General features: G+C 41.8%; 1 protein-coding gene across 1 annotated transcript in view; it reads left to right on the forward strand.

The window, feature by feature from the left end:
- The window catches only part of snrka (SNF related kinase a), a 42215-nt gene extending 16994 nt beyond the window's left edge, over positions 1-25221 (forward strand). Inside the window, exons 3-8 of the mRNA XM_069688088.1 lie at positions 8529-8670; positions 18144-18356; positions 19458-19592; positions 20813-21014; positions 21716-21825; positions 22414-25221. Of these exons, the coding sequence (XP_069544189.1) occupies positions 8529-8670; positions 18144-18356; positions 19458-19592; positions 20813-21014; positions 21716-21825; positions 22414-23620 (2009 nt within the window). The 3' untranslated portion in view covers positions 23621-25221. The remainder of the gene's footprint in view (positions 1-8528; positions 8671-18143; positions 18357-19457; positions 19593-20812; positions 21015-21715; positions 21826-22413) is intronic.
- The last annotated feature ends 509 nt before the right edge of the window (positions 25222-25730 follow it).

Below are 25730 nucleotides of genomic sequence, written 5' to 3' on the forward strand. Positions count from 1 at the left end.
AAGACGGGCAGGTCTTTACCAGCTTTCTTTCTAACAACGTGTCTGCAGAGATAAGCAATAGCAGCACAACTAGTGAAGCAGCAGCAGTGTGTGTGTGTGTGTGTGTGTGTGTGTGTGTGTGTGTGTGTGTGTGTGTGTGTGTGTGTGTGTGTGTGTGTGTGTGTGTGTGTGTGTGTGTGTGTGTGTGTGTGTGTGTGTGTGGTAAGACGATGCAACAAATGATGTTGCACCGTGACGGCGTTTGATCTTTTTGTGTTTTCCAGGCTTCTTGTATTCATCTCTAAGATTGTTTCAGTTCAGTTGAGGAATTTGTCAGCACCCTTAACGGCTCACTCAAAATAATGCTTCATTCCTCCCAAAAAGAAATTCAATTAAAAGCAATTTTCTCACGTAGACCTGCGTGCCTTCGGTACGTCATAACCAAAGAAAAGTGTGAATAAAGATAAATTATTACACTTTTTTTTTTTGACCAAACAGTTCAAAGGAGTTTCTTGAGGGGAACGACCCCCCACGGAGAGTTTCCCCCCAGAACTAAAGAGGTTCCAAGGCCTTTTGCTGTTTGCATTCACACCGCCAACAGGAACTGTGAAATGACTCTGCTGCCGGAGCGGCGCTCCGCCACTTATTTCTCTTAATTGAAGAAATACAGTTTTCAGTTTACGCGATCCGGTTGAAATTCATGGACGTGTTTGATCTGTTTGAGATCCAAATCGTGTTTCATTCAAGAGGGCCAATAAAAACAAATGGAACAGTCAAATGTTTCAGAATTACATTTAAGATGTAGTGACTGATTCACTGGCAGCCTCGTTATCATCCGCTACTGTTTGCGTTGTCGGTTTTGCATTACGGGTTAATAGAAATGCAACACTTTAGCCTTTTATAAGAAAGAAACACCCCATAAAAAGGCCTTTATTGTGAAACATTTTGAGGAACGTTTTGTGCCTGAAGTCAGACGATCACACTTTACATGAAAAATCCACAACAACCTCCGGTGCTTCAAACAGATTCACACAGCACGTAAATGGAGCCACTTTTTTCTCTCTCTCGTTCTCTTTTTTGAATCAAAGTCATTGTATTTCCTCTGATGTGTTTCGTTTATTAAAGCCGGCACATTTGTTGTCTGCCCATTTCTCAGTATTGCGTGCCTCCAGTTGAAACTTTCTTCTGCTGTTTTAACAGGCTTTGTTCAGAGCTATAGTTTACCTGTGTTTTAAACCTGGAGTTGTCTGTGCTCCTGTGTGTGTGTGTGTGTGTGTGTGTGTGTGTGTGTGTGTGTGTGTGTGTGTGTGTGTGTGTGTGTGTGTGTGTGTGTGTGTGTGTGTGTCACACCACGCAGTTCCTATTGCAACGGGGGAGAGTAGAAGCAAAAAAAAAAAAATAAATAAAAGTCTCCCAAAACGTAGTTATAAGAACGAAAAAGGTTCTAAGCTCATCCGGTCATAAAACGGCAATCGCTTCCAAGACGAATACAAAATGGCAGATTTCTTGACAGATTCCTTGATACCCCAGAAAACAAATTTAAATAGTTATAGTTCAAGGGATATTTCCAATTTTTTTCTTTCATTAGTAATACGCTATTTTGGATTTTATAACCGGTCATTCTGCCTGTTGGAATAGAGAAGTGGTCACTCTCCTTTTGGGTATCATCGTGCACCGTTCTGAACATGGACCACAGAAAGCAAAGCAGAGGGCTGCCTGAGAGAGTCATAAAGAACATTATAGGCAAGCGTGTTAAAGGAAGAGGTTATAAGAGCCTCTCCAAGCAATGTGATGGTCTGTGACTACAGCGGCAGACAATGTTAAGAAGCTTAAGGTCCATGGGACTGTGGTCAAACTGGCTGGAGGGCGGCTGCAAGAGGAAAACGGACCCCAGGTTGAACACGTGGACGGTGGTAACGGTACACAAAAGAACCAAGGAACATTTCCAAGTAGATAGAAGGTGAATTCCAGTGTGTGACTGCAGCATGCGTTGCTTTTTAAACACTGTGTGCTTTGTAGTAGACGACCCAGCGGGGGCTCCACTGTTGAAAGAAAAACGTATAAAACCGACTGCAGTTTGCTAAAATGCACATTGACAAGCTACAATGCCTTCAGGAGAACTTCCTCCTGGAAGATGAGAAAACTAAAGCTTTTCCGGTGAGTCACATCAGCTCTGTGTTCACAGACAAACAGAAGTTTTCCAAAAAACACCGTTCCTACTGTAAAAAAAAAAAAATGGAGGCGGTTTGGATCTTTTAGGACCTGCTGTGAAGCGTCTGCTACCAGAGTACCGTCAATCTGTGCACGGAACAATTCAGTCTCGAGACCATCATGGCATTCTGGAGCCAAACGTGCTGCTCAGAAAGCTCTCGGTCCTTTCAACACAATAATGACCCAAAACGCACAGCTACGAACAAAACATCAGACTGTTCTGTTTCTGATTCAACAGAATAAAGTCTGACTTTTATGAAATATGTTTGTTCCAATTATGGAGGGCCACTTACTTTTGTCAGTTTGTCAAGTTGTTTCAGAGAAAAGTGTTGTCTTTTTTTCATTGTAAACTGCGTATTCCACTGAAGACGTGTCCGTTTCATCTTACATCATCATTTCGTCATGTTTCCTTGATTTCCGTGCTTCTGTCGCGGGTAAACGTTCTCAAACAGTTTCTTGTTTTGTCTGTTTTTTGGGGATATTATAGACATATTCTACTTTGTGCTACAGCATGCATGAATCCTCATATTTATTGCGTAACTACTTCACATTACCGTGTCTGTAGCAGAAGGAGAACGCATTTCCTGTCCAAATAGAGACCGCGGGGGGTCGACGGCGATATAGTGACGTTTTCTTTTTGACAACCGGGTATTTGCACATGGGTGTTTTATTTTGAAAACGTCACCCGGGATTTGGCACTTGACAAGCCCCAGAAACGTGCTTTAACCAACAATTATTTATATTATTGATTAATCTGGTGCTTTTTTTAAATTTTTGTATTAATTAACCAAGAATTCACAACCAAAAGCCATTCATTTTCCGTCAATTAATTTATTGATGAATTGACTATTTGTTGTGGCTCCACCTTAGTTATACTATCAGAGGCTTTGTGCAGTGCAGGATTGAATTCAGACCTTCTACTAATCAGACAAAAGGGAGGAAAATATAACTTTTTTTTACACAAACTGGCTATTTGATGCAGGAATATTGATGTTTCTGAACATCTGATCTGATGTCTGCATCTGATCCTTTTATACCAGACTGCTGAAAATACTAGCACTGTCTCCAAATTAGGAGGCAGCATCAGCTTTAGTGATGAGAGGTACAAGCTGTAAGTCTGTGTGTGTGTGTGTGTGTGTGTGTGTGTGTGTGTGTGTGTGTGTGTGTGTGTGTGTGTGTGTGTGTGTGTGTGTGTGTGTGTGTGTGTGTGTGTGTGTGTGTGTGTGTGTGTGTGTGTGTGTGTGTGTGTGTGTGTGTGTGTGTGTGTGTGTGTGTGTGTGTGTGTGTGTGTGTCTGTGTGTGCGTGCGCGTGTGTGTGGGTGTTTTTCTGCTTCCAGAAGTAGCCATATGAAATTGGTCCAAAAAAAAAGTTTTGTCTCAGTTTAGTTTCTCTCCCTCACCCACTCATGTTCTCTCTTTCAGTCTCTATTTTAGACTTGTTGGGTATTTACAAAAATAGTTTTATTTTCTAAACATCATGACATTATACAAATTTGCATTTGTTTTGCGCCAGTTTTAGAATTTATCTGCTGAAGGAAAAAAAAAGTTTCAATAATCAGCAGATTAACCATGAAAATTGCTGCACACCCTGTAGACACCACCACCACCACCAAAAAGCACTGGGATGCATGTTGAATACATTGAAAGTACTTCTAATTTCTCGGTCAGAATGTTGATTAAAAACAAACCTTTGAAGAATTGAAATGAGGACAGAAGCTCGTGTGGCTGCGATCTTATGTTGCAGCGGTCTCCAGCACGCGGTGTTAGAGGTGAAGCTGCAGCAGGTCTGTGTGTGACAAGAGATCTTGAGCAGACCTCCAGCTGTCGCCGAGTTCGCTGTGCCTGTCAATGACAGCACCGTGTATGTTGATGCGATGAGAGCACTAGTGTGTAAGTGTCTGAGGGAGTGAAGAGTGTGTGTGTGTGTGTGTGTGTGTGTGTGTGTGTGTGTGTGTGTGTGTGTGTGTGTGTGTGTGTGTGTGTGTGTGTGTGTGTGTGTGTGTGTGTGTGTGTGTGTGTGTGCGTGCTCTTCAGGTCGACAGCTCTGTACATGTCAGTGACAGCCTGTCTGTAATGACTTGCTTAAAAAAATATTTGTCAGAAGTGAAGCTTAGTAATGCTAAAAACCCAAAGTCCAAGTTAACTGCGGTACATTATCAGTTTAATTAGGGAAAACCCTGTTTCTTGAGAAAAAGCTCGCTGCAGAGGCACAACACGGTATCACAGCAAAACGCAAAATAGACAGGCTGCTCCACTCCAGCAAAATGTGAAATAGCCACGCTTTGAGGTGTCCAGGCATGATAGTTACATGTTTTCCTGTAGTGGACGAACATTAAATCTATTGCATGCATACAGCCGTGTGATTTTACAGGAAAAATGAAAGTTATAGCAAAACAGGTAGTTGGGGTTAGGAGAGTGAACACGGTTGGAGTTAGGAGAGTGAACACGGTTGGGGTTAGGACAGGGACCACGGTTGGGGTTAGGACAGTGAACACGGTTGGGGTTGGGACAGGGACCACGGTTGGGGTTAAGACGGTGAACACGGTTGGGGTTAGGACAGTGAACACGGTTGGGGTTAGGACAGGGACCACGGTTGGGGTTAAGACGGTGAACACGGTTGGGGTTAGGAGAGAGAACGCGGTTGGGGTTAGGACAAAGTCACCTCTTTGATTTTAACCATCATTGTCCCTCATGTCAGTCTGTGACTAATGCCACCCCTCCTGCCTTCTGAAACCGCCAAAAAACTTCTTTTGTTGTCTCTTGCGGGACCATGGTCACGTGACATGTACGTGCACGCAAGTTTCAAGCTTTCAAGACGTGTAACTTTGTTAACTCTTTCCATTTGGATGCTCTCTGGAACTATACGGCTGCACAGACCGCCATCGGTCAAACTGCGAATTAAAACAGCGCCCGAAGCCTGTCCAGCCAGAACATCCATGGTCTATGATTCATGAGAGTTCAGGGGAAATGTCTACAAGCTGTTCTATGTCCCAGCTGAGAACCCACATGAATACATGCCTAGCAGCCGCCTGTGAGAGATAACAGAGGCTTAGCCCGATCCTGGGTGTGCCGATGCACTGAATAGGCCTAAATACTACATTAAACGGTGAGCTGCTGCACTGATCACACCGAGCTCGACTTTCTCTACGTCTGTGTCCTGTTAATAGTTCAGCAGGAGAAGAGACATCAGTACAGGTCCAGGACCAGCTCCTTTCAGGTTTCCAAAATACTGCAGATTTGGCCATGTTGAGCCCACTGATGTATTCAGTATCACTGTAAGCTCAGCATTTTGGCTGAAGACTCTGCTGGTGCTTGATAATGCAGAAAGTACATGTTGTTTTATCACCATGTACTCAGGCAGCTTTTTTGGTCCATTAACGTGACAAAAATAAAATGCTCGCTCTGTTCTCTAATAGCCATTACAGAAAATTTAGCAGATACTTAGTAATTAGGGTTCGACACAGTGACCGTACTGATGCACTTTTGATTTCAGAAAAAACGAAACATCAGCGGCTTCTGTTGTCCCTGTAATGCCCCATTTGTTAAGCTTCAGCAGAGCCTCGGTGTTATTAATGCCTTTTCTCTTTTGTCTACTCTCAGAACAAATGCCATCTGGGAAACCAAACAGACAGGAGGAATTATCCTCAGAACTGCTACACAGCCTTTGTTTTACTTGTGGGGCAACCTGGTGTCACAGCAAAATGTGAAATAGCCTCGCTTCGGCCTCTAGACAGTTTCATGTTTTCCTGTAGTGGACGAAAATAAAACCTACTGCATGCATACAGCCATGGGAATTACAGGAATATGAAACTTTTAGGGGAAAAACACATCACATCGTTGGGGCTTGTGTTAAAAAAAAATAATAATAATACATGGTTGGGGTTGGAAACAAACAAAAAACAACCCTAAAGAACAACATAGTCACCTCCTGGATTCGAACCTATGCCTCCCCGCATGGCAGTGACTGATCCACATACTGCTGTAATATGTCCTTTGTACTTGGTCGCGTGATCCTTCATTATGATACTTTTACATACGTGTAAGTTTCATACTTATAAAAGGTGAAACCGTCACGCCTAGCCAAAGTGTGGCTAATTTCAAGTTTTTGCTGTAGTGGAATGGCTTGTCTATTTCACGCTTTGTCGTGATGCCGGGTTGTGCAGGGACTCAGCAGGCTTTAACTTTGCTTATGTGTCCTTGCTGTTTCCCTGCTGCTGAGTGAACACGGGTAAATTAAATCCTATCAAACACACCTGGGGGGGACACTCCTCTCTTCTACTGCGCCATGCTTTGTGTAGCGGAGACTAGAACAAAGCCAACGGATAGTTCTGAAAACATGAGCTTCAGCTAAAAGGGTATATCCGCCTCGTTGGTGGACCTCAGGTGAGATTCAATTTGATTTCAATTCAATTAAAATCCAAACAAAACAACAAAAAAAGCCATTTTCTTCCAAATAAGTTCTCTTAAAAGCATGCTGTCCATCTTATTTTCCTCCCTTTCTGTATAGTCGTTATGGTTAGTTTAATTACACACAGCACTGCTTTGGCTAAGTCCTGCAATGCTGATATATAAATAGGTCTCGCCCAATTTAGAATGCATTTCTGTCAAGAGATTTTCTAAACTCGAGGCTGAGGCCCAGAAACTTCAAGCGTTGCGTAAACTGTTTGAAAAGTCTTTGTCGTTCTTTTCGGCCAAACAAACGGTGGTTTTCAGAGTCCAATTTCTTAAGTGTCGGGTAGTTTCTCCTACGCAACAGCAAGGTTCCATTCTGCCAACCCTTTTAAGTATCGAGGGGCATCTGGGCTTAATTAGGAAGTTACTTCAGAATCCTCATCGTGGTAATTATTTCTTCGCTGCCAATATTTGACTGGAGCTGCTGCGGTGTTTTTTTTTTTCCCCTCCCTGCAGGCTGAGTGAGTCGGCTCTGCTTCTCTGGCAAACGGGGGATCGGAAACGGGAAACGCCACGCACGAATTCACAGATGTTTGTACGCTACATGTTGTACGGCAGGACACATTGATGCGCCGTTTGTATTTGAATGTTTTCTGAACGTGCCCTCAAATATTTGCGGGAATGTGTGTGCGAGCAAGAGCGAGTTAAGAGCACTGCAAACTATTAGTATTGACAGGAATGTGTTTGCTGCCCTGACTCCATGCCGGAGGTTGTTTCTCACCTGCCTACTGTTAGTTCTGTTGGAGCTGCTGGAGCCAAGGGTGTGTGTGTGTGTGTGTGTGTGTGTGTGTGTGTGTGTGTGTGTGTGTGTGTGTGTGTGTGTGTGTGTGTGTGTGTGTGTGTGTGTGTGTGTGTGTGTGTGTGTATATGTATATGTATGCGTGTTTTGTTGTCTTTGGCCTGTTTGACTTCTTCATGCCGACAGTTTTCTTTCTTTGGGTGCAACTAGCAAGTGCAGATATGCACACTCGAATAAGCACACACACACACACACACAGTTGAATTGACTTGATTATACTGCACACACTTTTGCACAATACCATTCTATATCTTCTTTGTAAATTAGTCCCTCCTGGATTTCTCTGCATTTCTTTTTGTAATTGTTGCGTTAAGAAAATGCTTGACGTGCGTCTCTTCAACTTTGTCAATGAGGAGGGTTTCAAAGTTTGACGCCACTTGTTTTACGACATGAATGGGTCTCTGTCTTTCTCTCTTTGTGTGTGTGTGTGTGTGTGTCTGTGTGTCTGTGTGTGTGTGTGTGTGTGTGTGTGTGTGTGTGTGTGTGTGTGTGTGTGTGTGTGTGTGTGTGTGTGTGTGTGTGTGTGTGTGTGCGTGCGTGCGTGTGCCAGCAGGGGATAGGTTCTTTGAGTTGTAGTTCAGTAGTCCCCAGTAGGTATCGAATACTATTTTCCACTTCAAATGCCCAAAATCGCTGCAAAACACTCGGAACACAACAAATCCCCGTTCAGACTACATAAAGATGCAGAAGTATATTTCACATGCTTCAAAGGGTTTTGTAACTTTTACCATTTTCTGTTTTTTTTTTTTATTGATTTTTGAGCACTTTAAAATGTGTATAAAAAGAGAATATGTGAGAAGAGACTGATACGAGCTGCAAGCACTTCCATCAGCATTAATAGTATTTTTTTATTTTTCTCAATGTAAATGTGCTAAATTATAATTCACATCACAGTGGCAATTTGAATTTGGTGTCTTAAGTGGTCTATCCATCTGGAGAGAAAAGGGTTTATAGCCCCAATCAGAGCTAGTGTGTGATGACTCGATGCTGATCGTATTGCTTTGATCACACGCGTGTTGTCATGACTGAAAAGCGACCTGTGTTCACCTGTCACTGATGTCACAATGCGTGTTCTCTCTGCCTTCAGACATCTGGAGTCTCGGCGTGATCCTGTTCATGTTGGTATGCGGCCAGCCGCCCTTTCAGGAAGCCAACGACAGCGAGACCCTCACCATGATCATGGACTGTAAATACACCGTGCCGGCTCACGTCTCCAGCTCCTGCAAAGAGTGAGTGACACATCCGCATCGTTTATCTCATTACATTCTTGTCCTTTCTTTGAGAGCGTCTGTTCATTTGATGTCTTCTTCAAGAGACAAAGCAAATGTCTGGAGTGGAATATCCTGGAGTTAAACAAAGAGTTGGATTTTGGGAGTTTATTTCCTAAGTTAGACTCCAGCTTGTGTACAGGGAGGCTCTTTTTATTTTGGTGTTCATTCGTGTTGATGAGCATCATTCAATCATCAGCAGCTTTGTTTGCCCGTAAAGCAACCAAATTAAATCAAAGTGATGGGCAGAAATTCTATTTAGTTTTGTGAAAACATGCTCTTTATTTATATTTCAATGAAGACATAATGATAAATATAATGGGGCTATCATTCAAAACCATAAGTGTACGAGGTAGGAACATAACATATCTTCCAATCACAGTCACAGTAAAACATTAGTTAGTTTGCAACTTGTTACACAAAGTGTTCATGCAACATTAATTGTTGCATGCTGCAAATATTCACACTGTATATATTTGTTAAATATAAATTTGTGACGAATATGTCATCATCTTTGAGTCAGTCTTACCTAAAACCTTTTTAGTGTAATGAAGTTTGAACTCCATGGATGTTAAATAATTCACGCTTTTAAGTGTTGACTGTTAACACTGTGAAAGAGTTCATCTTCAAACAACTCAAGGTTAAAGTAAAATTTACTCTTCATGGGAGTCGAGTTTTATCTCCCAAAGAGTTCAGGTTCAACTCCTGAAAAGTGTTCAAATTCAACTCCAACAAAAGAGTTAAAACTCAACTCTTAGAAATGAGTAACTTTGTACAAGCAAAAAGAGTTGATTTGAACTCCCAGAGTTTATTCCAAAGATGTGAATTTGCTGTGTACCGTTGGGAATAAAGCCGATAGAACAAAGAGCTTCTCGGTCACACTTTTTAAAATAAGATGTTATTGTGTTGTCCTGGAAAAATACTTTTGACATGAGATCTCCACAACAGCTGGCTGTTGAAATTTGGGGCCGGGTTCAGGGACCGGATGAAGTTACAGTGTCGCGGGGGAATATGGGAGCAAAACGCAAAAGCTGTGAGCTTTTTTTTTTTTAATGCAACTGGAACCACGTCAGGTTGCCGTAGACAGTTCGAGCTTCTGGAATAAAACTAAACGGTTGCAGAAAATCGCTATCGAACTGTGAAATGATGAGACATTCCGGTGAAAGCCGCAAAACATTTGTAATCACGCTCTGATTTGTTAAACAATTATTTGTAAATGTAAAAAAAAAAAATGATTTCTGTGTAGACGGTCGTAAAACAGCTGATGAAAGATCAGCTCGGGATTAAACTTCCCCTGTTGTAGTCTGCTCCCGATTTGACAAGTCTGGGTATCGTTGTTTTTATTCATTTAAACTAGGGGCTTCATCTATAAAATCGTTCACTGGATTTATACTACAGGTGTATAGGTGCACAAAAGCTGAAAAAACAACAACAACAACAATGTACGCACACCTGCGCACAATGTTCCCTTTATCAGTTCCCTGCAGCTCTGTATGCTGCGGTGATAACAAAATACACATAAAACTATCTCTACAATATCCGATAGATAGATGTATAGATCGATATTCTTTATTGATCCCACAAGGGGACGTTTTTCCATTACAGCAGCACGCAAAGATACAAGGTAAACAATAAAAACGTCAGAATAAGAATTGAGGTAAAAAATATAAAATGTAACAATGAACTGTGTATACAAATAAAATTAAACAACAGCAGTGCAATGGTCAGCAGTTTAGTGCAAATAATTAATAATAATTATTATTAGAAAATATTGTTAAAAAGTGACACTGTTCTACTATTCTTTGATGCTCCCTTGTTGTCTTGGATTTCTACAACAATTATGATTATTTAACCAGTTAGCCTGGTTGCCTTGGTAAAACGGACTCTGTATATTCAGGCTTAATATTGGGGAAACCAGACTTTTCCTGAATCTCACCACCTGCCACTTTCCAGCATCGTCCTGCGTTTCTTCAGCGGTGGTGCCGCAGTCAGTCCAACACTCGTACAACTGCAACACAGTAAAACGTGCTTATGGATATCAACACTGCAAATAAAACAGGCACTGTATGTGAAATAGTTATAAAATGATATAAATGGATGAATAAAGCACAGCAACTTTGTCTGAAAATACAAACAATAAATAGATAATGGACAAAAAATAAACAAATTTAACATTTACTAATGCTAGAAACACAAATAAATCAAGGATCAATGACCAAATCAGGAAGTCCTAAAAAAACAGACAATGCCCTCATGGTTTATGAAGGGGACTGAACAAACTAATGTTGCACGAGTGTCAGTTACTCATAATAACAAAGTGCATTAGTAGCATATGTCATAATATGTGTAAATGTCTGTGGCACTGTTAAAACCCTACGATAACAGATACAAATCCTGCGAAAATATTTACAATTTTCTGTCAATTATTGCAAAACTGTTTTCTCTCAATGTTTCTGATAAAATGGAAATCACTGGAACGGAGTCCTTCCGGCACCTGCAGAACATTTAGCTCCAGTTCCTGCTGATTAAAACCCTGAAAGCAGTTTGATCTAACTGCACACGCAAACACACGTTCCACACTGAAAATAATACATTTGCAGTTGCATAATTAACTATGTGTTTGTGATCATGCTCTTGCTTTTGGACTAATTAATACTCTAAAGACAATAATTTGACCCAATTTGTGGTTCACATAGATTATTGTTTCAGTTTATTGAAGCCGTTTGTCCTCTGTTGTCTGTATATAAATTCCCTTAGCTCTCACAGGTGTGTCACAGGTCATTAGAACATGAATTAAAAAAATATATAATATGTATATGATAATATATAAATATATCATCTATGTGCAGACAAAAACCTTATAATCTGACCTTCATTGTAGCAGTGATTTAAGGGGCTCCTTTTTAATGGGATTTATTGTGATACACTTACAGTGAATTACAGTGAACTGTTATCTGTGAAGATAAACTGAAAAAACAAAATTATGTGTGTGTATATATATATATAGATACATCTTCTTTAAAAATCTATTTTCTCGGTCAACAACCAACAAAAATACATAAGAATTGTTCATTCCAACTTCATTAAAGTTGTACGTAACTTGGAAATAATCACATTGTTTAACCTAGACATTTTGCCATGTAGCTTCCAGAGATGCCTATACACACACACACACACACACACATATATATATATATATATATAATTAATAATAATAATAACAACAATAATTATCCAAAAAATAATTTGTTGTTTCCGTTGCAGCGACCATGCACTTTTGAACTGGGTGATAAGTTGGTTTAATTGACACAATAGCAGCGGAGCCTCCGTGCTGAACATGTTGCGAAGGCCGACTCTGTATTTCCAAACTCTTGCTGCACATCCGAGCGCGTTTAGAAACAGGAAATACACGTTTATCTCCTCCGAGTGGAAGGAGAAATGTGACGAGTGCTGCAGCAGCTGTGAACAATGTGACAGGCCTGGGTCAGTTAAAGAAACAGAACCTCATGCACTATCGAGCATTTGATACCACATCTGGATCTCGTAATTATAACATCTTTTCTCGTCGTGATGGTTACATCTGGATATTGTAAAAAAAAAAACACAAGTTAGGTTGTTGCCAACAATAATGAAATGGCAGGCATGCACAGGATCCCACCCCTATATAGCTGCAATAAGATAATAATAATAATAACGTTGGCCAATACATTGACCAAACAGATTGAGCATAATTTTACAAACTTCACTGTCATCTAATTTAGCAAAGGCCGTATTGTTTTGACATTTTTTGATATTTAATCCATTTTCTGCAATGACGAGGCTGCATAAGATCTCCTTTCAGTTCCATGTACCCGAGGAGTCTCATAAGTAGTATCGCTAAATCACTTAGAGTTCTCAAATATCTTCAGGGTGTATTTTTTTAATTGCTCATCATGACACGCATCACACGCGCAAAGACATACATACGTTCCAGAGCTCCCAGCAGGGCGTCGTGTGAGTGTCTGCTTCACTTCCATCCTCGGGGAGACACACTGACATCTTCTCTCATCTTGTCCTCGCTGGTACAACATTTGATTGAATGAACAAAGTGGAACCGTCTGATAAAACAGCTTTTTTTCAATTTCATTTTTATTTATATTATTCACACATTTTCCTGCATTTTACACATGTGGTTCCTACATATCTGGAGCCTGATGTAGCTGATGTCAGTCTCGTGAAATATGAACACAGGCATTCTGGTGACAGAATTCTTACTTACAATGAAAACAGTCATGTAAAGAATATCAGCACATTCCTTAGTGAGCTGGAAGGACGACTACCCCAAAAATTGGTTCGAACGATGCAGTCACACCCTTTCGAATCGCATACTATTTTATTTTTACTTTTAGTACCTACTGCAGCTTCCCTTACAAAGTACGTACTGTTGCATGTCGTATGTGTACAATCGGGACATACCACTTAATAATGAAAATGCATCATGAACTTTGACCCACTTTGTGGATTTTTGGATTGTGGGTCAGAACAGCCAGAGTAGCGTGCTGGCCTGCAGACTGCAAAGTACGACCAGATGTAGTAGGACATCCTGGTACTTTTGGCATCCTACATTTAACATACTTTGTATTGGGACACACTAGATTCTGAATAGTATGGTAGTTTGGATATTGGAACGCAGGGACATTGCTTTCAGAATAAACTACGCTGAGTACCTGATTGAAATTCCAGCAGGTAGTTCAACGTTTTGATTCTTTGATACGTTTTGAATAGATTTTGGACAACTTTGGAGGTCAGCTAATGTAAATGAAGCTGTTCTTGCTGCACGGGCGACACTGGTCAAGTCATTGTTGAATTTCTTCTTTCTTTCTTTTCTTTTTTTTTTTTTCAGGGCAATTCTTAATGCTTTCATAATGTTATGAAATAATGTCATTCTTGAAGAGTTTTTCACAAAAAAAATATAGGCTGAAAGGGAGTTTTGAGGACTGGAACTCCTTGAAGATATATTAGTGTTGTTGTTTTTTAAGGTAGTAAAACCCACACTTCCTCTCTTGTAAAAATTTGAACCATTTGTAATTTGATTTCTTCCGTCTTTATTCTCGTGCTCTCGTCTTCCTTGTGCATTTTCTTCACTGAATAATACTTGCTGTTTTTTTGTGTGTGCCTAACATCCTTCATGAGATAAACGTGAGCTTTTTAGCCTAACTCATGAGTATTGACCCCTGAAAAAACAAAATCAATAAATCTATCTCAAATGCATGTCCACATACTGTTTAGACCTCTAAATATGCGTGTGGAGATCTGATTATTGAGCCAACTCGGCAGTGCAGCGTTCGCAGGTCAGTGCGCAGATAGCCGAGCCTTCCCTGCTGCTGCTGGTTCTATTCCGCAGGGAGCCCGGTTAGCTCTGACTAATCTCCAGCACGACTGACAGACTGCAGATCACGGATGTGCCCGGGCCATTAGCCTGTCGCTCCCATCGCTGTCATCTGCTTAAACTTTATCTAATGCCTGAGTGTATTTGTGGCAGAGTTGGAAAAAAATGTATTTTGTTGAAGCCAAAATGAAGTGAGATGCACCGGCTTTGTTCCCACAGATTTCTCTGCTTTAGTCTATATGTGTAAAAGTGTGTGTGTGGATTTCATGGGTCAGCAAAGTAAGGCTTTGTATTTAGTTATTGGTGTTTGTTTTGTTTTCCTCTTGCCCATATGGTCAACGGTCGGTCCAGAAACCAAAAAGAAGACACAATCTCCTTTATACAACTCGTCCAAATAAATATGAAGATCTTTCTAATTTTCAGTACGATAATTATCTTCACTATTTAACCTTTCACATGTTATTTCTTTTTTTTTTTTCCCCCTTCATCAGTCTTGAACATGTGCCAAATATACATCCTGAGATTTGTGCCTTATTTGTCTCACGTGTTATGCAGATGACAAAGACAGCGTTATGTGGAGACATGAGGATTTTCCCGTATTAATTTTAGTCTTCTCATTAGGTTCTAGATCCAACCTAATCCTGCTCTCAACGGTGCCATTTGTGACGTAAAAGCTAGCCAGACAACCAGTTGCAGTTTTGACATCCTCGGCTTTTGTCAAAGCAAATGTCTCACACAATCACTACAAAATGTACTATTTTTATTGTTTACAAAAATCTGTTTCATAAAATGCCAGTGTGGACACTAACTTTGCTCTAAACTGTACATATTGAGAAATGGTTATACCAAACTAAATGTGGTTTCACCGCACATCTCCATCTGGCCATGATAAAGGCCTCTTTGTTAACTGAATGTCAAGTGGATCAACTGTACATTACTCACTATATATTTAGTGCCTCTGTCTGCTGCTCTTCATGCTGTGTGTCACACCGACAACAACTGTGGTCAGTCAGAAACCTCAAACGTCAGCCACGCCATGCAAACGTTCAGACGGGAACGCTGGTGGCACATTTAGGACTACAAAACCTATTGCAAATGATTGTCATGACTGTATAATGTTCTCTCTAATGATTTTACTGAGACAGATGACCACAGCTGCATATTAATACATTTAAACGTGATGTCATTGAGTAAGATCTGATTCTGGACCCCAACGCTGCCCCCTGTTGGCGGGACTCGTTAAAGAAACATTATTAGTATTTGTTAGATTTCTAAATTGTAGTTTTGTACTGCTCTAACCAATTCAATTTCATTTTAAATTTATTTATATAGCGCCAAATCACAACACAGGTTATTTAATGGCACTTAACACATTTAAAGTCCTAACAGCAGAACTTTACAATATTATACAGAGAAACCCAACAATTCAACAATTCCCACATAAGCTAGGATGGGGGGGGGGGGCTCTTTTAAGGGAGAAAAACCTTCAACAGAACCAGGCCATCTGCCTCGACCGGTTGGTGTGAGAGGAGAGCAGAGAGAGAAAAGGACAGCAGAGAGATACAAGACATGAACTGTTGGTGGGGCCGACAATCACAGAGCAGAGACGTGCAGCTCCATGACTGTGACATCTGCAAAAGAAAGAACAGAAACTACACGAGAGAGGGAACTGAATGCAGAGACAACAGATAATAAGCAAAAACCATGGGAGAGAAAAAGCATGAAGTTAATGAGATGTGATGATGAGTGTACAGAGACTTAAAGAGTGACAGGTAAGAAGCTCAGTGTATAACGAGGTCCCCCAGCAGTCTGGGCCTATAACAGCATAACTGCAGGTTGGTTCAGGTCCACCCAAGCCATCACTAACTAGAAGCTTTATCAAAAAGGAAAGTTTTGAGTCTAACCTTAAAGCTAGAGAGGGTTTCTGCCTCTCCAACACAAACTGGGAGCTGGTTCCACAGGAGAGGAGCCTGAAAACTGAAGCTCCGCCTCCCATTCTACTTTTGGAAACTCTGGGTACCACAAGTAGACCAGCATACTGAGAGAGAACCACATGGAAAAAAACAATATGGGAGGAAATACGTTATGTGGAAGAGAAGTCACTATATGTGAAGTCACTGCAACCCCTGCCTGACCTGGTAAACACACAACCTTCAGTATCTGCCACTGAAAAGATGCACGTCGGGACAAAAGGTTAATGAGCAATTCAGAAATATTTAGGCAAACATTTGTACATGTTGCTGATGCCTAAGGTGAACAGAACCACAGTTAAGGAGCTATGCACTGTTGTTACTGAGGCACATAGTCTCCAGAGTCAAAGAAGCACCAGATACTCAAGTCTTTGTAGTTTTGATCTGGATAACAAATATGCTTTGTGCACGTATCCTACCAACAGCAACTACAAATCCTACAGCCTGAATCCTCAAGTAAATGCAGCATTTCCACAGTCGCTCTACACAATATAATACTGACATTATATATAATTTGTGTATTAATAATTAAAAAGGACCTGTGACTATTGAATTGAATTATCATGCAATATGCTTCTTTTTTTATTTTCTTTTTTATCACTGCTTGTATTTTTTTTTTTAAAGCCAGCAGCCAATTTCTATTAAATTACAAAATTATATTTGCAGGAGCAGTGAGTACACTGTTGTTAACTCAGCTCTGCTGTCCCACATAGGAACACCCAAAACGTATATTGAGTTAACCCAAAGCAAAATCCCTTTGAATCAGAGTCAGACAGGCTTTGTCAATGTCATTAGTCATAGCTGTGCCGATTTAGTTTTAAGCTGCTCTTGATATCTCCTTTAAAAACAGAACACAAATGCAGAAATGATTCTGGTCCTAATGGATGCAGCCATGATGCCTATTTGATAAAGAAAGAATAGCACCAGGTCCCCGGCCGAGTCCCTGGTTGCTCTGGCAGACAGACACAGACTGGGAAAAAGTCCCACGAAAGAAATCTGTCACTAATCCAAAACTTCAAGTCTTATCAAAACAATTATTTCACTGTGAGCCGCAAAGTCGTGTGTTGAATAAACGTATTAAATTTCACGTACCTACTGTGTATTCTGTAGGATCGCTCGCAGGTTAGGGACACTCCCCGCTACCAGGAATTTCAGACCTCGGATATAATGGGAGTCGGTTGGCGTTTTGGGAGGTCGCACTAAGCAGTTTGAGGGGATATGTTCAAAAATACATAAGTCCTATCACAATGAGTTGCACCGGATGAAAGATATAAAGACATATCCATACATTTTGGTGAATGAAATGTGTAGATTGTAAATTGTGGGAAAGAAACCATTAATGCCACTGTTTTCATAATATTTCATAAAGTCCAATTTTAGTGTGACATTACTAATCTAGCTTGAACATTCCCTACAGTGTACAATCCATTATAAAAAATTCCTAAACTGCAATTTAATGAAAATCGTAAATGGTTTCAAAGCAAATTTAGTCAATAAAAGTCAAAAGCCTCCAAAATGGGTCAAACTTTGAATGACAAAGATCTGAAGATGGTTTGTTTTTGTTCTCACACAATGATTTCCCATTGTTTTTAATGGGACATTGTCCTGTTTTCTTTTTTTCTTTTTTTCACATATTTCATAAACACCGTATGACAGATATCGACCAAAAGTACGAACACCACCTTTGAGATGCACATTTTGATGTATTTTTTTAATACACTTCAAAAAAGGACACAAACAGAATCATAAAAAGATGAATAGTATATCGTACTAAAGTATATATAGTATACTAAAACAAACTGAAGGAACAATTCCACACGAGGCTGACAACACGGTCCGGATGGGTCTGGTCCTCAGGCGGGAGGAGCAGGTGGAGAACTTCCTTCTAGCTCCTGGGTAGCAGTCAACCAGCACCGGTACCAGTGCCAGTACCGGCCGATACCAACTAGAACTAAAGGTCCATTTGCTCAGAGGGAGACCGCATCCCTTTGATCACACTTAATAAAACGGATCATTTTCCAGCATTTGACTTAAAGTGTGTTGTTTTCCCTCTTCCCTCCATCCTGACCCCGTTCTCTTTTTCCTATTTCCTTCAGTCTGATAGACCGCATGCTTCAGAGGGACCCCAAGCGGCGAGCCTCTCTGGAGGAGATCGAGAGCCACGCCTGGCTGCAGGGCGTCGACCCGTCCCCGGCCACCAAGTACAACACTCCCTTGGTCTCCCACAAGAACCTGTCGGACGAGGAACACAACAGCATCATCCAGCGCATGGTGCTCGGCGACATCGCCGACCGAGAGGCTATAGTCGAGTGAGTTGTGCTTTTGTCTGATTGTTGTTTTGATGTTAATTCAACGGCGATGTTCCTCAGTTGTGTCTTGAGGGCAAATATTCGGCACAAATGGCCGTAACTCACACTCATATTGATAAAGTGGCAAAACTCAGAACACTTACTCATACAGTCCTGAGTTTTTTTGTGATTGTTGCGATGACATTTTGGGGATTTTGCGGCTGATTTTCAAGTCAAGGAAGAAAAATATGATTTTTACCACTTAACTTAGAGAACCGTGAGGCTAAAAAAAAAAAAAAAAAAAAAAATGATTGAAGCTGCTTTACAGAACAGACAGTCTGTGACTGTGATATAGAAAACAACAATTACATCTGTCAAAATAAGAGCTTTAATTGCTGTTTAAATCATGTTAAATCAACACAGAGTGCAGCCTCTTACAACTTGACGTGTGTGTAAATATTTTTTTTAAGCGCAGACAGTAATATGTCATCACTCCATTGATAATAAGCATTTAATTAGAAGATTTTATTGTGAAGGCCACATTCACTGCAAACCTTCCTGTTTTTCCTCTTGTGAGTTTAATTTGGTGACGAGAAAACAGGAGCAGAGTCTTTCTGACTACAAATGAGGAGTTATTTTGGTTAATAAAGCCAGTTTTGTTTGAAAAGACTTACTTGATGCTGTATTAATTTCAGCACAGCTTCTGATGATGACATTTTTTTGCAGAAAAATTCCCACCATTTTTCTTACGGTTGCTCTTTGAATAAACATTTCCGATAACCTGCAGAGTCATCATTAACAAAAAGTCACTTGCCGCTCTTTCGAGATGTAGAAATAAGCTAATTATTATTATTTTATTTTTTTCCTTTCTGTTAGATAACTATTGTGACCTAGGACAACACATGCGAACTAATGCAGTTAATTGATGAACACAGAATGCCATATCAATTTTAGTTATTTATTTTGTCACTAATGCAAATATCTAGCACTTTGGTGATGCCCCAAGGTAACCTGTATATTTTACAGTTATCAGTATTGTCCAAACATTTTTTTTTTAATTGATCTGTCTGAAGCACAGTTTGCTTTCCATACGTGGTCCTAAAGTCCGACCTGTTGTTTCAGAGCTCTGGAAACCAACAAATACAACCACATCACAGCCACGTACTACCTGCTCGCCGAGAGGATCCTGAGGGAGAAGCAGGAGAAGGAGGTCCAGACCCGCTCCTCCAGCCCCAGCAACATCAAGGCACAGTTCAGGTAAAGAACAGCAGCATGGCACAAAAAAAAACAACATTACCTGTTCACCTTATGCTTTATAACTGAAAGAGTGACCTTTTCCATGCCTGTATAGAATTTTCAAGAGGAGTGTGAGCAAGAAAATATCACTGCTTTTCATCTTGATAAGTATCTCGGTCATAGTTTGAGCCCAGAAAAGGGTCATTGACCGATCTCAACTCCACTGGCTCACAATGGAGCCTGTCTGGCTCCACTTTAGATTTGCAAAGGTTTCATTTTTAATTTCCATGTTCCCCCGAGCTTCCACCTGTTGGGCTCAGAGGATACAGAGAAATGGAACATAGTCTGAACTATGAATGCATTATTAACAGGGTGTTAAATCTTGTCCTTAGTCTCTGCGAGTATTAGAACTCACTCTTAATTTCCAAACCCTTTTTTTTTCTAATTCCTCCGACGAGGTGAGCGATCGAAGTTCGACTCCAGTCTATTGTCATACTGCTGAAAACGTAGTGTTCTGATTCATCCCTTTTTCCTGTCCCAAGTATTTCCTCTTTGTTTCCTTGCCAACATTGGCCCTCTGGTTATAAAAGGAAAAGTGGAATTGGAGAGGAGTGAGGCCGCTTCACCAGGACAGCTGTGTGAAGCGCCGGCATAACTCTACAGAGAGACCTCCGAGTCCTACAAGTGCTTTAGAAGCAGTTCAAAGCTATTGTCCAGTCTTACCCCCCCACTTCCTGCTCCAAACCTGCCAGCAAGATGGCGCCCAGCTAAATTCTGAACTCGATGCTTCATAACGGCCGTTCACAAACCGACGGGTGACGTCACTGCTGGTTGCTGCTCAGATTGCTGACTAATCAGCTTTACCAACTTCTTCCAGGTCTCAGCAACATGCGTTTAATCGGTGCGTTAATCATTATGTCCCTGAATAGAGGTGCTGTTGTTTACCTATCAATGAACAGAGATACACAGTGTGGCCTTTGTGCTGCAGCTCTTTGAGACAAACATGGACAGTAAATGACCTGGAAGCAGAATCACGTCTGTCGAGCTGTTTGGACACGAAACACGATTTCCATGAACATTTGTCAAACTAAATATGTCAGTTTATTCATTTACACATAGAACTAAGTTTTTGTTCTGCCAAAAGCACATAAAAGCTTTTTTATAATGATCGAGGATCAAAGAAAAACGTGAGGAAAAAAAAAAAAAAAGATGTAACAGATGTGGTCTTGTCTCCTCTGTAGGCAGTCCTGGCCCACCAGAGTAGACATGCACCAAGACATAGAAGACAGTTTGGCAGCTTCGTCCATCTCCCACGCCGGAGGCCCGCAGTCGCCCGCCCGCAGCGCAGAGAACCTGCTGAACGGACACCGGTCCAAAGGCATGATGGAGCTAGGCCGACGAGAGGAGAGCACAGTCGGCAACTCTCTGGGAGCGGCGACGCAGGTACGCTCATCTTCATCACGTGGGAAATGTTGGTTCAGAAGCTGTTTCTCCATCTGATGGCATGTTGGCTGAAGTATACAGACACTTTTACCCCCCCTCAAAAAAAAAAGAAGTATTGGAGCGAATAATGCAACAGGAGGCGGGTTCTGGGTTCCAGGCAGGTTCTTGTTGACAGAAGACATCTCAGGGCACTTACGGAACCCAACAAATCCCACGAGCGACGGCATGAATAGAAGAAGTCCTTTTTATCAGGAAGAAAAGGTTGAGCATCAGGAGGTCCGAAAGGCAGAACGACAGAATTACGATGATATTTAAAGAACAGGGAAGAGAACGTGACTGGATGATTTGGCTGTGTTGAGAGCAGAAGTGACACAGATAGCAGAGAGGGATTCATTCATGGAGGTGGAATTAATGCCGCGACGCGAAGTCACGGGTCTTCCCGATTGAACATTTTAAATGTCGTGTCGGCGCTCTCACGAAAAAAACCGGGAGCAACTATGTGGTCAGTTCATCTGTGTGGAAACACGATGAGATGGAGAGGGAGCCGAGTAACGGGAGATCTGATGGTGTGTGTGGGATCTCTTCTGATGACAGTGTGAAATATATATACATATATATATATATATATATATATATATATATATATATATATATACACATGTATATGTGTATATCATTTTTTATTTTTTTCCTCCCTCCAGGGAGCTTGTGCTGCCACTTCGGGCTCCGTTCCGGGCTCTGGTTCTGGGAGCGTCAGGTCCCCCACCCCCTCCACCTCAGCAGCCACCAAGCAGCGAACCTGCCTCTTCAGGTCTGTTACATTTTGTTTTTACGTTTTCAGAAATAGAATGTTGTTGTGTTGGTTTTTATGAAATGTTCACCTGCATTACTACTAAATCAATCATTCAAATATTCATGTTTATTACTATTATTTTAACAAAAAATGTGAAACATTCTCTGGTTCTAGCTTCTCTAATTTCAAGTTTTTCTTGTTATTCAGACAATTCAAGTTGGATTAGTTGCACACAATGAAGACTTTCTAGTTCAGTTACAATCAACCATCACATACATCAGAAAGATATGTAGGAGGTGATTTCATCGGGTTGTTTTTTTTAACAATGGCAAAAGCAATCCCTTGATTTTTACTTGAAAATTCAGCTGCACGGTGGTTAATTCACATGGTGTCCGTGTCCTGGTCCATCCACGCAGCCCAAATAGGAAATGAGGCAGCAAATCACGGTGATCATCTGAGATGCAGTTTGTTAAAACATGACCAAAACAAAAAGGAAAAATAGAAGCACTCACAGAAGGCAGCTTCATAACAGTCCTGTGTTTTTGATCCTGTTTGTGTTTTATCCTGTCGACTCTTGACTGAAACAAATCTGCGGTTGTTTGCTAGGGTGGAGGAAGATGAAGAGGAGGAGGAAGAGCAGGACCCGTCTCCCCTCCCGAGCCAGGTGATCCTGCGGCGCAAACCCCCCTCCATCACCAACCGCCTCACCTCCAGGAAGAGCGCCCCCGTGCTCAACCAGATCTTCGAGGAGGAGGGGGAGTCGGACGACGACTTCGACATGGACGAGGGCCTGCCGCCCAAACTCAGCCGCCTCAAGATGAACATGACCGGGAACGCCGGCAACCTCAGCGCCGGGGGGGGGGCCGCCGCCGCCTCCTCGGCGTCGTCGCCGGGCTCCACGCAGAAGCGCTACCACCGGCGCAAGAGCCAGGGGAGGGGCTCGTCGTGTTCCAGCTCCGAGACCAGCGACGACGACTCCGAGAGCCACCGGAGGCGTCTGGACAAAGACTCGGCCTTCGGCTACGGTTGGAACCGGAGGGACAGCAGCGAGGGGCCGCCCGGCAGCGAGGGGGGCAACGGAGGGGGCAGCGGCTCGGGCCAGGGGAAACCCCCCGCCGAGGGAGGGGGCTCCTCCGGCCCAGACAGAGGAAGTCCCAGCGGGGGCGGAGGTGGACAGGGCGGCGGGGGGGGAGGGGGCGGGGGAGGCGGAGGGGGAGGGGCTAACAAGGGACAAGACAGCCCATCCAGCTGTTGCAACAACAGCAGCGCCGCCGACCCGTCCCTCGGCTCGGCGGCCCGGTCCTCCCGCACGGCGAGCCGCGGCGCCGAGCTGGTGGAGAGCCTGAAGCTGATGAGCCTGTGCCTCAGCTCGCAGCTGCAGCAGCACCGCGGCGGCGGGCGAGGGGGCCGGGGGGGCTCCAAGTTCATCATAGACCCTCACAGCCTTTCCGGAGGGAACGTGAAAATCCAGGAGAAATCCGCCTGGAAGATGTGCGTCGGCTCCACCGGGAGCCTGGACACCATTACGCCCCCCCCCACCACCACCAGCGGCAGCGGCCTGCCTCGCGCCGCGCAGCACCACCACAACCACCACCACCACCGCAAAGCCGTGCCGCACGGCCCCCCAGGCCTGCAGGGGAGGCCGGGCAGCAGGGACGCTCACAGCAACCTCAGCGCCCTGAAGAACGGCGTGCTTCAACTACCTCTGTGCGAGAAGACCATCTCTGTGAACATCCAGCGGGGGGGCGGCGGTGGCGCCAGGGACGGCCTGCTCTGCGCCGCGGCGCCGGCCAGCTGCTGTCAGGTCATCTGAGGCGCCGTCGACACACCTCTCGGTCCTCGTATTCCATAACTTTAATGCGACTCCTCCCTTTTGAACTTTTTCCTCGTCCTGTGTTTGCTGCAGCAGGTACCGGAAGCACACACACACACACACACACACACACACACACACACACACACACACACACACACACACACACACACACACACACACACACACACACACACACACACACACACACACACACACACACACACACACACACACACACCGCCCGCCTGTCAGCTCTCGTCCTCTCCTGTTGCCTTGTGTTTTCTGTGATGTGTGTCCTGGATGTGTCCGTCCACTACCTGCTTGTTTTGAACGGCTATTTGTTTTTTCTCCCTTTCGTTTCGTTTTCTCCTCGTTTTATGAAACCCGTGACATCATTTTAACACTCTTAAAATCAAAATCTGCTGGTTTTTACGTTTGATTTAAAGGAAACCCGAGTCCACACTGACAGAGTATTCAAAACGACATTTTGAGAATAGTTCCTCAGAAGATTTTTAATGATTTATTATTAATATATCAAAGAAAATTGCAATATCATAAGAATGATGTAGTTTTACCAACCAAAGAAATGCGAGAAGTGGTCTATTTATTTTACCTATATTAGAGTATTTTACGAGAGTAAATTTGACAAGAAAATGAATAATGAAATTGTAATTTTACAAAAATAAGTGAAGTCGTCGTGTTTAAAAAAATTGTCATATTTCATATAAATCTACATCAAAATAAGGATGTAAAACTCTTTAAGCAGGTTTTTACAGGCTTCCTGTAGAACCTTTTTACTACCACAGAGTACAGTATAATATTGTGTTAGTCATACAGACCATAATATCTATAAAGATATCATAAAAATAATTATTAATCTGGAATGAAAGCTGCTGAAAACAGCTGGATGAATGAATTGAACGATTAATATATATATAAATATGAATATTTCTAAATCTTTACCTTTTATGTCATCATTTTCCTTTTAAAATTGTTACTTAAATTGGCAGAGCTTTTTAAAAAAACACAAAAATTAAATTACCTTTTATCAATGACCTCTTATCCTGTAATATTCACTATTCTTGAAATATGACTTCTTTTTTTTATATAAAACTTCTAAAATGACAATTTAATTTGTTAAAATTTTCTTGTAAAATTCAAGCTTAATTCCTCGAATATTGTCGTCATATTTCTCTTCAAATGTTGACTTCATAGTGAGTTGAGGTTTTTGTGTCTTTGTCAAGCATAAAAAACAGTTTTGAGAGCAAATTTCTCAACAGTCAAGTTCGTAAATAAAAATATATGAACTGAGAATAAAATTATTTGAATTGCAAACAAATTCTCCCTTTACAGTTTGGTTGGATTTGGTCACAGAATTTCAGTTTCACAAAAAAAAAAAAAAAAAAAAAAAACAGCCTCATTATTTTATCACAAAATTTTTGCACACAGACAATCTATTCTCTGTTGTTTTTAAAGATCACTTAAAATAATTTGTGGAAAGTGCAAAAGCGTTGGTCCCGACCTTCTGCGTCGGTACGCGTCTCTTTTTAGAGACGGCACACATTTGGGTTTCACGTGTGCTTTTTCAAAGAGCGTTCTGCTGACCACATATTTAAAAATAAGATTTTTTTTTTTTTTTCACATGACATTGTGTTGTCTACTAATAGAGAACATTTGTTGTTGTGCAGCTAACGAGATCCCTTCTTGTACCACCTGCACTCACGTACCTCCCCTCCCCACCCGCCCCCTCCCAAAAAAAGCTCACTGTACATGAGGGTGCAGCGTGCTGACTCATCTATGTACATACAGCGTGATGAAAAAAATAGTTTATTTTTTAAAACCTGTATATTTTTTGAGTAATCATCTACTGTTTGAAAATGTTATTTTTTATTTATTTTTATTTTTTTTATTTTTTTTTTACGGTAGTCTGCGTGAAGTCTCGTTGGTGAGAAGTAAATCTGCAGGATCTCACCTGTGCAGGAGAAGCAGGCTTTAAAAACAGCTGGCAAAGACAGGAAAAGGGAAATTCTTCAAGGACATGGGCAATAAGCTATACCTTGTGTTGCAGCTATCTGTACAGGAACATTTTTAGTTTAATTTGTCAAAT

This window comes from Brachyistius frenatus, unplaced genomic scaffold, assembly GCF_029030835.1.
Source record: "Brachyistius frenatus isolate BFR_SWC_R1_liver_20210118 unplaced genomic scaffold, ASM2903083v1 Contig_524, whole genome shotgun sequence".
NCBI classification, from domain to species: domain Eukaryota; kingdom Metazoa; phylum Chordata; class Actinopteri; family Embiotocidae; genus Brachyistius; species Brachyistius frenatus.